The sequence below is a fragment of the Centropristis striata genome, chromosome 22 (genome assembly GCF_030273125.1).
Source record: "Centropristis striata isolate RG_2023a ecotype Rhode Island chromosome 22, C.striata_1.0, whole genome shotgun sequence".
Lineage (NCBI taxonomy): Eukaryota > Metazoa > Chordata > Actinopteri > Perciformes > Serranidae > Centropristis > Centropristis striata.
In genome coordinates, this window is record NC_081538.1 from 20,041,516 (window position 1) to 20,054,935 (window position 13,420).

At 43.7% G+C, this 13,420-nt stretch overlaps 1 protein-coding gene across 4 annotated transcripts in view; it reads right to left on the minus strand.

Moving 5' to 3' along the window:
• The window catches only part of sbf1 (SET binding factor 1), a 73,731-nt gene that overhangs the window by 11,363 nt on the left and 48,948 nt on the right, over positions 1–13,420 (minus strand). For 3 of the 4 annotated variants that reach the window (XM_059325427.1, XM_059325426.1, XM_059325424.1), the window contains 17 exons: positions 13,158–13,270; positions 12,838–12,987; positions 12,056–12,124; positions 11,781–11,942; positions 11,315–11,580; positions 10,731–10,903; positions 10,565–10,638; positions 8,578–8,770; positions 8,347–8,474; positions 8,091–8,266; positions 4,333–4,469; positions 4,036–4,243; positions 3,750–3,946; positions 2,440–2,577; positions 2,265–2,360; positions 1,917–1,991; positions 78–250 (listed from right to left, as the gene is read on the minus strand). In XM_059325427.1, coding sequence (XP_059181410.1) covers positions 78–250; positions 1,917–1,991; positions 2,265–2,360; positions 2,440–2,577; positions 3,750–3,946; positions 4,036–4,243; positions 4,333–4,469; positions 8,091–8,266; positions 8,347–8,474; positions 8,578–8,770; positions 10,565–10,638; positions 10,731–10,903; positions 11,315–11,580; positions 11,781–11,942; positions 12,056–12,124; positions 12,838–12,987; positions 13,158–13,270 — 2,528 coding nt within the window. The remainder of the gene's footprint in view (positions 1–77; positions 251–1,916; positions 1,992–2,264; positions 2,361–2,439; positions 2,578–3,749; positions 3,947–4,035; positions 4,244–4,332; positions 4,470–8,090; positions 8,267–8,346; positions 8,475–8,577; positions 8,771–10,564; positions 10,639–10,730; positions 10,904–11,314; positions 11,581–11,780; positions 11,943–12,055; positions 12,125–12,837; positions 12,988–13,157; positions 13,271–13,420) is intronic. The other variant, XM_059325425.1, reaches the window with a different exon arrangement.

Consider the following 13,420-nt stretch of genomic DNA (forward strand, 5'->3'; position numbering starts at 1 on the left):
ACTTTTTTACATATTCAATTAAAAACGGTGCAAACACAATATAGTCAGTGTTCAAACTGATAAACTTTAGTGGTTACCTTGAGCTGGGCCTTGTCTCCGATGATGTAGAGGTAGGCCTTCTGCTGGCGGAGGAACAGCGCCTCGCTCGGCCCTCCGTTGGGCTGTGGAGACTCTTTCCCTGCCAGCCGCGTCCCCACGTCTGGGTTGTAGGCACTTAGACGCCCGCTGCCCCGGATACTGCCCCATTTACCTGCCATAAACACACACACACACACACACACACACACACACACACATAAAGTAGAATCTTTAAAGGACCATGACATGAACATAGAATTATAATAGGAAATGTGGAAGTCCTCTGCATGTTAAACAGCCATTAAAGAACCGGAATGATCCTTTAAAACACACTGATGTGTAGAACGTCCACAGCTACTAACAGCCATGCTGGAAAACAAGGCAGAAATGCCTGAAAACGACCCAGGCCAGCTCAGTGACAGCTACATTATGACCCCATTTACACTTGGTTTTAATCCCGAAGCGCTCCATCGACCCAATAGTGGGCTCGGACACCTTTTTTTTTCTCCAGGGGCTGTAAAAAAAAAAACAACGTCATAACTTCTTGTCGAGAATGGGGGGAAATAACGCCCCAAAGTTAAGCTAAAAGTAGGCTAAATTTGGCGAGGAAAAACTGACAGAGCCGTTTATATATCTGTCCCTTGATGTCTGACCTTATGATTGTAAAAAGGAGACTCGTGGGTACCCAGAGAATCCATTTTCAGTCATGCACAATTTATCCTACTCCAGTGCAGTTTGTACACGCATTGTATTTTAATATTTGTACATACTGGGGTACTTTGCAAATACCAAATTACTGCTTGGATTTTTCTAGGGTGTTCCACTAGGTCAGATCACAAGTAGACAGTGCTAAATACAGGCGTAAACGACCTCTAAGCTGGACTTGTGAGAGTTAATGTTGGGCCCTCTGATCTTCTAGTGGAAGTGGTGTAGGCGGCAACAAAATCAGAACATAAATGCTCGACTGGAGATGAGTGATAGACACAGCAGTGAACCGCCAGACTGTCCTCCCCTTTAAAACCACCCAATAGGTCGTATGTACAAGCTTAATACGACCCGTAGTTACGTTTGATACTGTCCTCCCCCGCCATCTAGCGGCCGTCGTAATTATGAATGATGCCAAGGTGGAGTATAAAGCACAAAAGGAGGGAGGCTAGGTGGATGGGTTGAATTAACCACCCAGGAGTGACCCTGTCCCATGTGAAAACAAAAGTAAAAGGTCTGATTCAAACATCACTTAACCTCCGTGCATCGCGTTTTTGTCACTATGTCACTTCTGTTAGTCACGTCGACCTCGTCACTACTTCACTTCTGGCATTTACATGTATTTATTTCTTTTTTAAACTGTCTGTTATAACGCCTAAGCAGGAACTATTTTGGCCCTAAACCTAGAGAGGGGTTTTGTAGCCTAAATTCAATAAAACAGCGATCCTTATGTTTTTGTATAATGATGTGTGCTATTGTTAGAACGCTCTGCTCTGTACCAGTGAAACACTCATATGGGTCATTTAGGGTAAAACTGACAGATGACCTGTTCTGAAGTTGGACCTGCGATATGTCTCAGCTAAAAGCATTTTAAAACCAGGTGTAAACAGGATCTGTGAAACAGAGTGGACTCTGATTGCTGCTGACATTCAACAGAGAGAAGAATCAAAGTGGAAACAACAAACAAGACGTCAGACAGGCGGCAGAGCTGCAGCAGCAGCATGCACTCACAACAGACCATTAGTCCGCAGAGACAGCACACTATCAGGAACCACGGCAAACACACGGACTACTGTTAAACAGATCTGATTGGTTAGACAGGAAGTGGAGGGAGGGGGCGTGGCCTACTGTACCTCTAGGACTGTTCCTGGCCTTGCCAGACACTTTGGGCTGAGAGAGGGAGATGACTTTCGCCCTTTGACCCAGAGCTGAGGTCAAACGACAGAGACGGCCAGTTAACCAACAACGCCACACAATGGAGGATGGTTACACACACACACACACAGACACACACAGACACACACACACACACACTCATGCATTCACTCATTCATCATCCTCCAGGTCCAGTCCCAGTTTCAGTAACAAACTAAACTATAACACAATTCAGACATTTTGTTTTGAAACCAGGACTGTAACAGACTAACTGCAGCTAACAGAGACAGTAAAGGACAACGTGGGGACACAAGGACGTGTCTCACCTCCTCTGCTGAAGGTTCCAGGGACGTCCTCCTTGGCGCCCATCACCTGCTTCATCAGGGCGCCTATCTTGGGCTGCCTCAGCTTGTCTGAGGAGTCTGTGGACATAAGAGAGCATCAGCTGCGTGAGCCCACAGTCCCAGTGACAGAGACATGTCAGTGTGTCAGTCCACCCACCGGACGTGCTCATGTGTGTGGAGGTGAAGCCGCTGAGTGTGTTCCTGCCGCTGTTCTCGCTGTAAGAAGGCATGGAGCTGATGATGGCCTGCAGGTACTTCTCCTGCTCCAGACTGGTGGAGTCGGCCTGGGAGGGCACTGCAGAGAGCAGAAGAAACACTTCAACAAACACAAATGTTTCACATAAATAACTTTCTCTTTCTAATTCTTTCCAGGTAGTATCCTGATCATTAAGTAACAGCTTGTCATCATGACCTCCTCCACTAGAGGAGCTCTAAGGCTACATTCAGATTAGGGTTAGGTCACTGTGTGGAAAAACTCCATCATCCCCCCTGCCCCCTCAGCTCTGTCAGTGTCTCCGCTTTCCTAGAAACACTAGCACCAACTTTAAGGTTAAAGTTGGTGGACTACATCGTCTACAAATGTTGCTCCTGGCTGCTCGTCTTGAATGCTATGGACGGCAATTACGTTATTATTAACACTGAACACAAGATGTTGATGCTAGCCTTTGTTGTAGGCTAGCCCAGACATTCCAGTTAAACAAAATGAATGATAAATGTTTTAGTTGGTTTGTTTTGTTGGTCACGATAATCCCGCCCCCAGCCCCTGCCGTAAGCAGTTTGTGGTTCAAGACCAGCAGAGAGTTTGTGCCGCTCTGGAACCAGTTTTCCTGGCCATGAGCCGGTTCTTTAGTTAGAAAGGGGTATATGAGGGGTGGTCGGTAGCGTAGTGGGTTACGCAGGCGCCCCATGTGTAGAGGCTACAGTCCTCGCTGCAGCTGGCCCCGGTTCGAGTCCCGCATCGGACGGCCCTTTACTGCATGTCATTCCCCTCTCTCTGCCCCCTGTTTCCTGTCTCTCTTCAACTATCCTGTCCATTAAAGGCATGAAAAAGCCCAAAAAAATACATTTAAAAAAAAAAAAGAAAGGGGTATATCTACACCTTGAAATTCACCATGGTGTTTTTCTGCCCAAAAAAAAACACCAAAGCATCAACAGCTAGATAGGTGTTGCCAACTGATTCAAACCATCATTGATTTTTAATTCAATAGACCATCAGCCCAAGCCTAGCTCAGACTGCAGGCAAAAATCATTTTGCTAATATGTGGCTGATTTTTTGTGTGTTAACTTCTGTTCTTCTGCGCATGCGGGTCAGTTGAGGACCGTGAGCAGTTCACACTGGAGTCTGATTTACGCCACATTTAAAAAATAATGTCAACAGACATAACGTCAGGAGACAAAACAACTAGCAACATTCCCTGGTAATATAGAAGTTCAATGTTATATAAATGATCAAAAAGCTATTTTTACCTGAAGCAGGGGCGTTGGGGGACTTGAAGAAGCCCACCACCCCCTTGGCGTGGAGGCCTGCAGAGCGCAGCAGGACGGCCTTAGTTCGTGAATTCCTCCAGCAAACCACAGGGAAGCGATTCTGCCGGTAGCAGCGACAGATTCTCTGGATGGTCGAGTCTGGGATGCTCTGAGGCACAATCAGCAGGCCGGGGTAGCTGTGAAACACACACACATACACACACACATGAAGAGATACTGTTTCTATACTCCTCACTGTGTTTCTCTGTCTTCCACTTCCAATCACCTCCTGCAGACGGTGTACATGCGGTTGACGGTGGAAATCCTGAAAGGCTCGTTTTTAGAACGCGTCAGGCTGTTACTGAGCGTGCCCAGACCTAAGCGCTGGTAGTCGCGGCAACAGGCGCGCTCCACAACGTTGCTCATGGTCTGTCTGTCGGACGAGCGGATGGTGGAGGAGAGGGTGAGGGAGCTCTGGTCCACTTCCTCTGAAACTGTGGAGGCACACAGGACAGAAAAACAATCATTTCCACAACTTCATATAATGCGAAAAGTCCTTAAAAGAGCAGAAAACGGGAGTTACCTGAGATTTCATCCTCATCCAGCTCTGACTGGAAGCTGCTCCTGTTCTCCCAGGTGGGGGGAGCATACTTCTTCCTGGTCACATACTGCCTGCCGATGGTCCTCTTGGCAGTCTTCACCAGGTTTTTGGAAAGTGTCCTGGCAAAGACAAGGAAAGAGAAAGAAAAGTTTTAAAAATACATCACTGTGATGGTTCAACACTATATCCCATTCAAAGTCACTTGGCATCCACTTCCTGTTGGGCCTTTTAGCACACAAATGTGCATTTAGATTTCAAAAAGTGTCCAAGTCCAGCTGACAATGAGCTGACTTGACTGGACGCATAATGGACAGCCATGAATTCAGTGGTGTGTCGCTGGTTTAGCATGTCACATGGACACAGTCTGAATGAACATGTTTCAACAGTGCAGAGATGGAAACAACAGGGCCGATAAAACGGCTGCCACATTTTCCACTCATTCATTATTCATAGGCTTTTCTCATGCTCCTTTCATTCTCCAGAAAACAAAGTGTGTGTGTGTGTGTGTGTGTGTGTGTGGTCACAGTTGGGAGGAGATTGAGAGTTGGTTGCTGAGACTTAATTGAGTAGAGCTTGACGATATATTGGTTGACCGATATTATTGGCTGATATTGGCCTATCAAGGCATCTATTGGTATCAGCGTATATGGTGTCCGTTATACGCCGATATTACACTTTTTCTTACACAACATATTAGGCAGAAAACTATTCTTGGGGGGTTTAGAAATGGTGTGGTGTGTATTTGTTCTTTAGGAGCAATTGACTGACACTGAACATACATTACTGATGTTTACTTAGCTCTTTATATTGTTATTTTTTATTTCTCAGTTATAATTTCTAAATTGGCTGAAAATGCAATACACTGTGTGTATCATGTATAATAATATTAGAAAAAAAGAAAGCAGCTTTCTGAGTACCTTTACTTAATCATATCTGCAAAATCCACATAGAAATGTCTAATTTTGTTCTGGCTGAACAATTCACTATATCAGCCACCATATGGATTATCTGACCTGACCTAATAAATCCTGTATCAAAGAAGAGACGAATCACAAATAGGACGGACAGGAAACTAAAAAGCACATTGTGTTGAGACCATCAAGAAACTCATATGAGAATTAGCAGACCTGAGAGCATATGTTCACACTGTGCCATGACAGAGGTGACGACACGTGCGAGCACATTAATCACACAACATGCGAGGCTTTAGAACAGAGGAAACTCTCAGTCCTTTCTCTTTAGCTGCAGACATTGTTTCAGTTCATGCAGCCAAATCACCAGGGAGCCAGGTGGTGTTTACAAACTCAACTACTTGTCATGTGTCATGTACTTGTGTGGCTTGTGTTTGGTGCAGGTTTGCAGTAACATAAGCTAAGAATAGTGTTTGTTTGACAGTTTGTCCTCTTTTGGGAAGGTATTTTCCCTTGAAATAGTTCAGCCTCAATCTTGTGTAGTTTAATGAGATTTTACCACATTAATGTAATCTACCAAAAAGGTTATCCGTCTTCTCTCTGGAGTCTTTTCGCTGACACAGTGGCAACAAGTAACAAGCCTTAAACTAACTAGTATGTTTTTTCTTCTCTTCTAATATGGCTAAAACGCACATAGAACGAGCAGTAATCATGCTTCCATTCGATACAAGCAAGTTTTAGGTGAACTTCTGAAATGTCGCAAAAAGAGTATGGGATAAGCAGGTTTCCATCAACTGGTTTGGGAGGAAAAAACTGAGCTACAGCATGGTTTCATCACATGCTGCTGCTGTAGGTTACGTTTACAACTCCAATTCCAAAAAAGTTAGGCACTGAAAAAAAGGTAATTAAAAACAGATTGCATTTTGTTATTTTTAATGCTCAAACCTGGAATCTTTTGTATTTTGTAAGTCATTCTGAATTTGATGCATTCTGTTTTTATTTATGTTATAAAGTGTGTCGCAATTTTTTTGGTATTGGGGTTGTTATTTGCCAGTAAACGAAGTAGAGGTTGCAAACCAGAAACAAAACAAGTGTCCTTGGTCATTTTACTAATCTACGAGAGAAAAGAGGAGAGAACCTCGAAGAATGTGGTTCAATGGTTTGGTTTTTCATTGTCCTCTAATGTCAGCTAGTGTTGGCCAGGTTTTTATCTGGAGATGATCAGTCATGGGAGATGAAGGTTTGCTTCATTAGAACTTAATCACACATTTTTATTACATTTTATTCAATTTTGCCACTTTCATGATTTTCTGATGTGATGCTTCAAAATATGCATGCAAATATTTGAATGGAATACACTTAAATAACACCACTGAAATAACTATCACTATAACCTTCATTATCATGACTGCTGTCGTTTTCAGAGGGCACTGTGAACCTCGCACAGCACCCCTCACTTAAAGTCTTGTTTGATTGTAATTAACCACAAGGGAGCGCCTTTCTACTGGTCAAAGTGAGAGAGAAGCCGCACTGCCTCATATCCCTCTTAGGTCAGCAACAGGTCTAGTTATGACAGTTAGTATGTTATTATACCATCTATGATAATCACATAAGCAGTGGAAGAGAAAGTGATGAGGATACATTTGTCTGGTGCGGGGCTGCTTCACTGTCACATGTGGACTCTGATAAAGTCCAAGATAAATATGGTAATGAATTAATTTGACGAGATTTAAATTTTAGATGTATTTCAAAAAAGGTTTGATTATATAACTATTATAACTATGATATTATTATTGTAGAACAAAGTTGTGTTTTATGGTTTTCACTAGAGCCCGACAGATATATCAGTTGACAGATATTATCGGCCGATATTGGCCCATCGAAAGCCTGTCTGTATCGGTGTGCATGCTGTCCGATATGTGCCGTTATAACTTTTTGTTTTTTACACAATATATAATGCAGAAAATGTACCTTGGCATGATTTAGAAATGGTGTTAGCTATACATTTTTTTTTATTTTTATTTTTAAATAGTCAGCAATTGACTGATACTGAACAGTAATGATGTTTATTTAGCTTTTTATTTTATTCCTATTTTCCTATTTATTCTTTATTTTCTCAGTTATCATTTATAGAACTGGCTGACAGTGTAATACACTGTTTGTATAATGTAAATAAATGTATAACAATGTTAAATATGATTTCATAAAGTTTTATGTTGAATAAAGTAGCTCTCTGGGTACATTTGCAGAGTGGTGTTAAATCCATAAAAAAAGGTTCTATTTTCATTCCAGTTAAAAAAAAATTACTATATCAGCCACCATATCGTTATCAATTGATTTTACCCTCTGAAATCATTATCGGTCTAAAAAATTCCATATCGGTCGGACTGTGGTTTGCACCTTGTGACATCATTCGTTGCTAATGTGGTTGTGTTGTATTGCAGCCGCCCTCCTTCCACTGGCCATGTATGTTAATGTAGCTGATCCACAGTGTTTCCTGTATGAACTGTACCGTAGTTCACCTGAAAGAAAACTGAGCCTGTAACTGCTGATGACCTTTAGCCTGGTGAAATATGGGCTGAACATTCCTGACCTCGAGGTGTGAATGCAACAGCTGGGGCAGCAGTAAATTCAGCTGATTACAGATGTGGATCATCATGTGTGCCACCTGGCTGAGTTACGGTTGTGTAATGGGCCCACAGGATGTTAGAAGTGATTTTACAGCCTGTCAGTGACGGTGCAGCTGATGGATGGCTCCTTAGGGTAAAACTACAAGTCTTCTTTAGTTTCTCTGACAAATCCATTCATTGTGCACAGATGGTTCCTTACTTGAGCGACTGGTTCTTGTCCTTGGTCTTGTGCTCCACCACCAGCTTCCCGCACTGACCCACAGTGAAGGCGAAGGTGCCCTGGACGTGCTGAGGATAGCGCAGCTTGTGCATGTGCTTCCTGAAAACCTCGGCCAGGTCTGATGCCACCTCCTCGTCAAACGCAATCTTCATCAGCTACAGAGAGAGAAACGGCTAGTTGAGGATAGAGTGGAAGGAGTTGGTATTTGTTGTAAGGGGTGAGGAAGTGAGAGTACCTGGAAGGTGCAGGACCGTAGCTGGAGCCCCTCCTGGACAAACTGGTCCATGGGTATAGTGACTGAGATCCTCTTCTCCTTGGTCAGAGAGGCGATGGGGAACGAGCGAGTCACTACCTGCTCACCCACTGCAGACAAAAAGCAGGGTTTAGAGGACCCACAGAACTGACTCAAACCTGTCAAAAAAAACTGTGGCGGAAGGGGAGGAGCTTCTAATGTATAATGTCTCACCCAGTGGGTCTGTGGGCGTGCCCTTAAAGATCAGCCTGTAGGTGGTGAGGAAGATGGCGCCCTCAGCAGGCAGCAGAGGCGGACCTCCCATCAGCCCCGTGGCCTCCTCGCGGCCGTCTGGGATCAAGTGGACCCGCATACCGTCCATCACCAGCTCCTCACCGGGCAGCAATGTTGGCCTCAGCAGCTTGGGCTGCACACAAACACAAAGAGAGGAGGGAGATTTTTTAGCCCAATATAACAACAGTCTGACTTACAGTATTTCACAATGAATGGATGAAGCTGCCATTTTGCTATAGAATTCATCAGGATGTCTGACTAATATTTCAGTGGGAAGCTTGTGTAGACATTTAGGTCCAGCAGGATAAATAGGGAGCACGATACACTAAAATCATCAATTATAGATGGTGAAAAGTAAACATGAACAAAACAAATAACAATTTTAATGAAGTCATAATGTAATAAGATAATAAGATTTTTATTTCAATAAATGTTAAGTCACTACATGGATAGAGTACTCAAGTCCTGGACTCAGACTTGAGTGTGACTCAAAGCCCAGTTTTCGTGACTCGACCCAGTCTATGATGATTTGTATATCAGCTCTTTGAAGGTGCCAGAATAGAGAACTTAAGGCAATCTTTGATCTTGACTCAAACTCGGGTAATGATGACTCGACTCAGACTCGACTCTGGCTCTTCTTTGTTCTTTTCCAGGCCCCAGCTAACACTGCGAGTAAATAGTTACTATGGCAGAACAAACAATGAAAAGAGTGATGACTAAAGACGAAGTCACACCTGCAATTATCACTTGTAAACCCTAGGTGTCCTCAGAGAGAAGGACATCAAGTCTTGGAGATTGTAAGTCACCATCTGATTGTAATTTGAAATACTGTATAGTTTTACCCCTTCAGGCCAAAATTTGACTAAAAAGAAAAAAAATCTATCTAAACTTCTCACCACTTGCAGCATGTGTTTAAGATGACACAGTTTCGTATTGAAGGTTCGTAAGTTAAAAAAAAAAAAAGCTGCTGCATGAAACTGCATGATGTTCCACTGCATCAGTCTACACTAAAACATGTATCTATGATACAGCAACAAGCAGCATTAATTAAATGTGGCACTACAACTTTTATATACAGTAAAACAGAAGTACTGTGAAGCCCAACAGTTAATATATTACACTCCACTCAACAAAGTCTCATGCGTCACAACCATGCTGAGGTTATTGGCTCGATGAGCTGCACTGTTTGGAAAATTCAGACCAAAAACAAAGACAGAGGCGAATGTTGAAATGATTGTTGCATAACACACAACATCATGTGAATTGGTGGGACCTTGGCAGAGATGATGTTACAAACTATAAAAACACAAATACACAGAATAAAATATAAATTAATATTAATTTGTCTGTGTTTATGCAATGTGAATTTTAATTCAAATTTCTTAAAAATAGGGACTGTTGTGTGTAGCATCCTAAGAACTCGCATTTTCAGACTAAGAGGCCTGCTGAGCTTTTCTGAACAGTATGAAATGTCCTCTGGCCCCTTACATCACTTCCTGTCCCCCAGGGAGGCCTGGACAGCTTGCAAGGGAACTCCACCTCTGATAAGAAATGAATAACTACTTTGGTGACTTGTTTCCTAATCTGTTACACAACATGTGTCCGCACTCCAGCTGCAACCGCACAGCAGAAAAATGGACAAGTGTATATGGATTAACATGTTCCACTCACAAGTCTTCAGCACCCTTCAGACTGAAGGCACTCGGCTCTGCATGGCCTCATACACCACAACAAGGGAGAGCAATCACCCAGCATGCACTGCTCTGGGGTGCTGTGAGTCACACGGTGCTGTCTGTGGTGGACAGACGTACCTGCCGTGACACTGTGAGTCTGAGGTGTTGGGATTGGTGGAGAGGGGAGTGGGCGGGGCTGCCTGGGGTTCTGCATGGCCTTTGTCCAGTGGAAGGTAAAAATAGGATTTGTTTACCTTTTGGATCGGTGGCAGTCTCTTACTCTCCCTGTGGACTGCGTCTAACGTCTCGATGTGCATCTGAACGATATCTGCACAGAAGAGACAAAGACATAAAGATGGAGGACACAAGAGAAGGATTTTGCCCTCAAGTTAGGTGTGATGCATCTCGGTGCCTCCGTACCTGGTATCATGGTGTGGAGGGCCTTTAGGTGCTCGTTGGTTACGCCGCTCTCGTTACACACTTTGTCCACGAATCGGTTAATGAAGCGCACAACGGAGTTAGCTACGTCGGAGCTCTCTGCGTCTTCGAAGCCGCTCTCTGTGTCGTAGCTCTCCGCCATGCTGCCTGCAATACTGCAAGAGAAAAAGTGCTGTCAACATTTATGTTACAAAATTCGGAAAATACTACTTTATGAGGTGTGAATGTTTGATTATAGTAAAATGTGAAACCCTCACACACCAGCCACTATTTAACAGTAGATTTTTAACCGAGGAACTCTTTATGAGCTGAAAGAGAAGCTAAAGTTCTCATGTTTGATCTGAATGACACACAAAAGGCTAAATGCTATGGTTGGGCTGATGGACAATGCCATTGCTTCTAGTCATGATCTTTTGCTGTTTCCATAGTGGCACATAACCTTTATATTGCAGTAAAAAGTGAGGCTACAGTGAGTACAATGTGACAGGAGCAAAACCAAACTGAGAAACTGCTTGGAGTTCAGATAATTTAACTGAACTTTAAGTCCCTGCGACAGCTGTTGGTACCTGTTTGTGACGTAGCTGTTGCTGACGCTCTCCACGTCTACGAGGCCGGAGCTCCTCAGCAGGCGGTTCTTGCTGGTGTCCAGCGGCAGCAGCAGGTAGCTCATCCTGTTGGCGTAGTGGATGGCCTGGCTGAACACCGTGCTCTCCTCCTTCTGCACGCGCTCCGTCTGCATCTCCTTGCTGAGCGTCGGCCACAGCCGGCTCTGCTCTGACGCCAGCTCCAGCGCGCTGATTTCCCTCCTGCTGCCCGACCCGTCCTGCTGCTCCTGAGAACAAATCAACGGAGGTCCCATTCATGATTAATTACCTTGAGACAAAACTGACACTCTGCTCAGCAGGTTGGGACGCTGCCTCATTAAGCTTCTAGATGTGGTGGCAGGTTTCTCCCAAAAATTCACCAAAACTTTTGACAACAATGTGATAGATCATCATTCATGATTTGACGGAGATGAACATTGGTGCTCACAGAGTTGTTGTGCTGCTCCCCCTCCTCTGTCTCCAGGTACAGAGCCCTGATGTGGTTCTGAACATCGCTGTAGAACATGGCTTCCCAGAACTGCATGGTAGTCCAAACCATGTGCTCCTGCACGCAGCTGTAGGCAAACTGAGTAATGCCTGCCCCCATTTTCTGTCACACAGACACAGGAAGAGACTGTTATGACAATGGACAAGTCACTGTGAATGTCTGAGCATTCATGTTCAGACTGCATCAGGGCGACTTAGAATGACTTTGTGACTTACTCTGCAGAAGGCTGTGACCAGTGGAAGGAGGGCGGCTGCAATACCGTGTTCATCTATATGTGAACAGTCCTGAACACAACGACAGAAGCAATGAATGGTGTAAGTAAGTAGTATAGTACCTTTTCACAGATACAAAAAATAATCAACTGGAGGCAGTTGTCAGCCATCCAAATCATCCAAAAATCAAATCATTCTTTTAAATTCCTCCATTGGTTAAAATGGTGGGGTTTAAAAGAGCAAAATAACTGGATTTCATTTGCATAACATAATAAGAGATGCCACTTATAGTCTGTCCAAGAGGCAGCATGTAAAGGGTAAACAACATTGGACCCAAAACAAAACCCTGTGGGACACCACATGACAGCGGTACTGTATGAGACATGAACTGACCAACTAGAACCTGATTGAAAGGCGTCATACAGGCTATGTTTTTCTAAAATCTCTAAGCAACAATGTGCAAACCATAGAGACAAAACTGTATTCTACATATATCATGAATATATCATAAGCAAATAGCACACATCTGTAATAGTTCTCGAGCTTCTAAACAAATTACAAATTGATTCTTTTTTGCAGTAAAATCAATCAAGTCAGTGCCAATTAAAAATTGCAATTTGTCCAAAACTTTTGTTTATGACCAGCCTCTGCTGTACTTTGTGTTTATCTCTACATGTTCCTGCCATGCTTATTATTTATGGCAGTTCAATGAAGAAGAAAAATCTCAAAAATATCTTTTTGCTATACCACCGATTCTGGTGATAGCTTAGTCTTTGCAGGCTCACCTGTAAGGTGCAGTTCATCATTCGGACAATGTAGTCGAACTGCTGGTCATCCAGCACAGCCCGGTTCTGTAGGACATGCTGATTAAGCTCCTGGGTCAAACAAACCCGGGCTGCCCGACCCTTCAATGCCCGAAGTACAGCTGGCATTAACTGGACAGACGACAGGAAACAGTACATAGTTAGGAAAAATACACACAACAAAGGTAACTTGTGTTCTTGAGGGAAACACATTAACAAAAAGAACTTAAGGGTGTTTCTGCCCAGTAGGCATGCAGTGTGAGTTCTGTCCGTCTGGTCTGGCAGTAGAGCATTATTCTTACCTTCTTGGCCTCCAGCATCTTGTTCTCGAAGATGTAAGTGATGCAGTTCCTGACCACCTCCAGCCTGCGCGCGCTGTTAGCCATCACATGGCCGTTTCTGTCCACGATGTCTCCTGTGGAGACATGGCAGAAGTGATCAGACACTCATTTATCACTGTGTGACAGAACCCAAGTCCATTAAACACACACTGTGAGACTGTGCAAGAGTGAAAAGGTCACACAGGAAGTTGGTGGTGAAAGTGGTGATAGAACTTAGTGTTGAT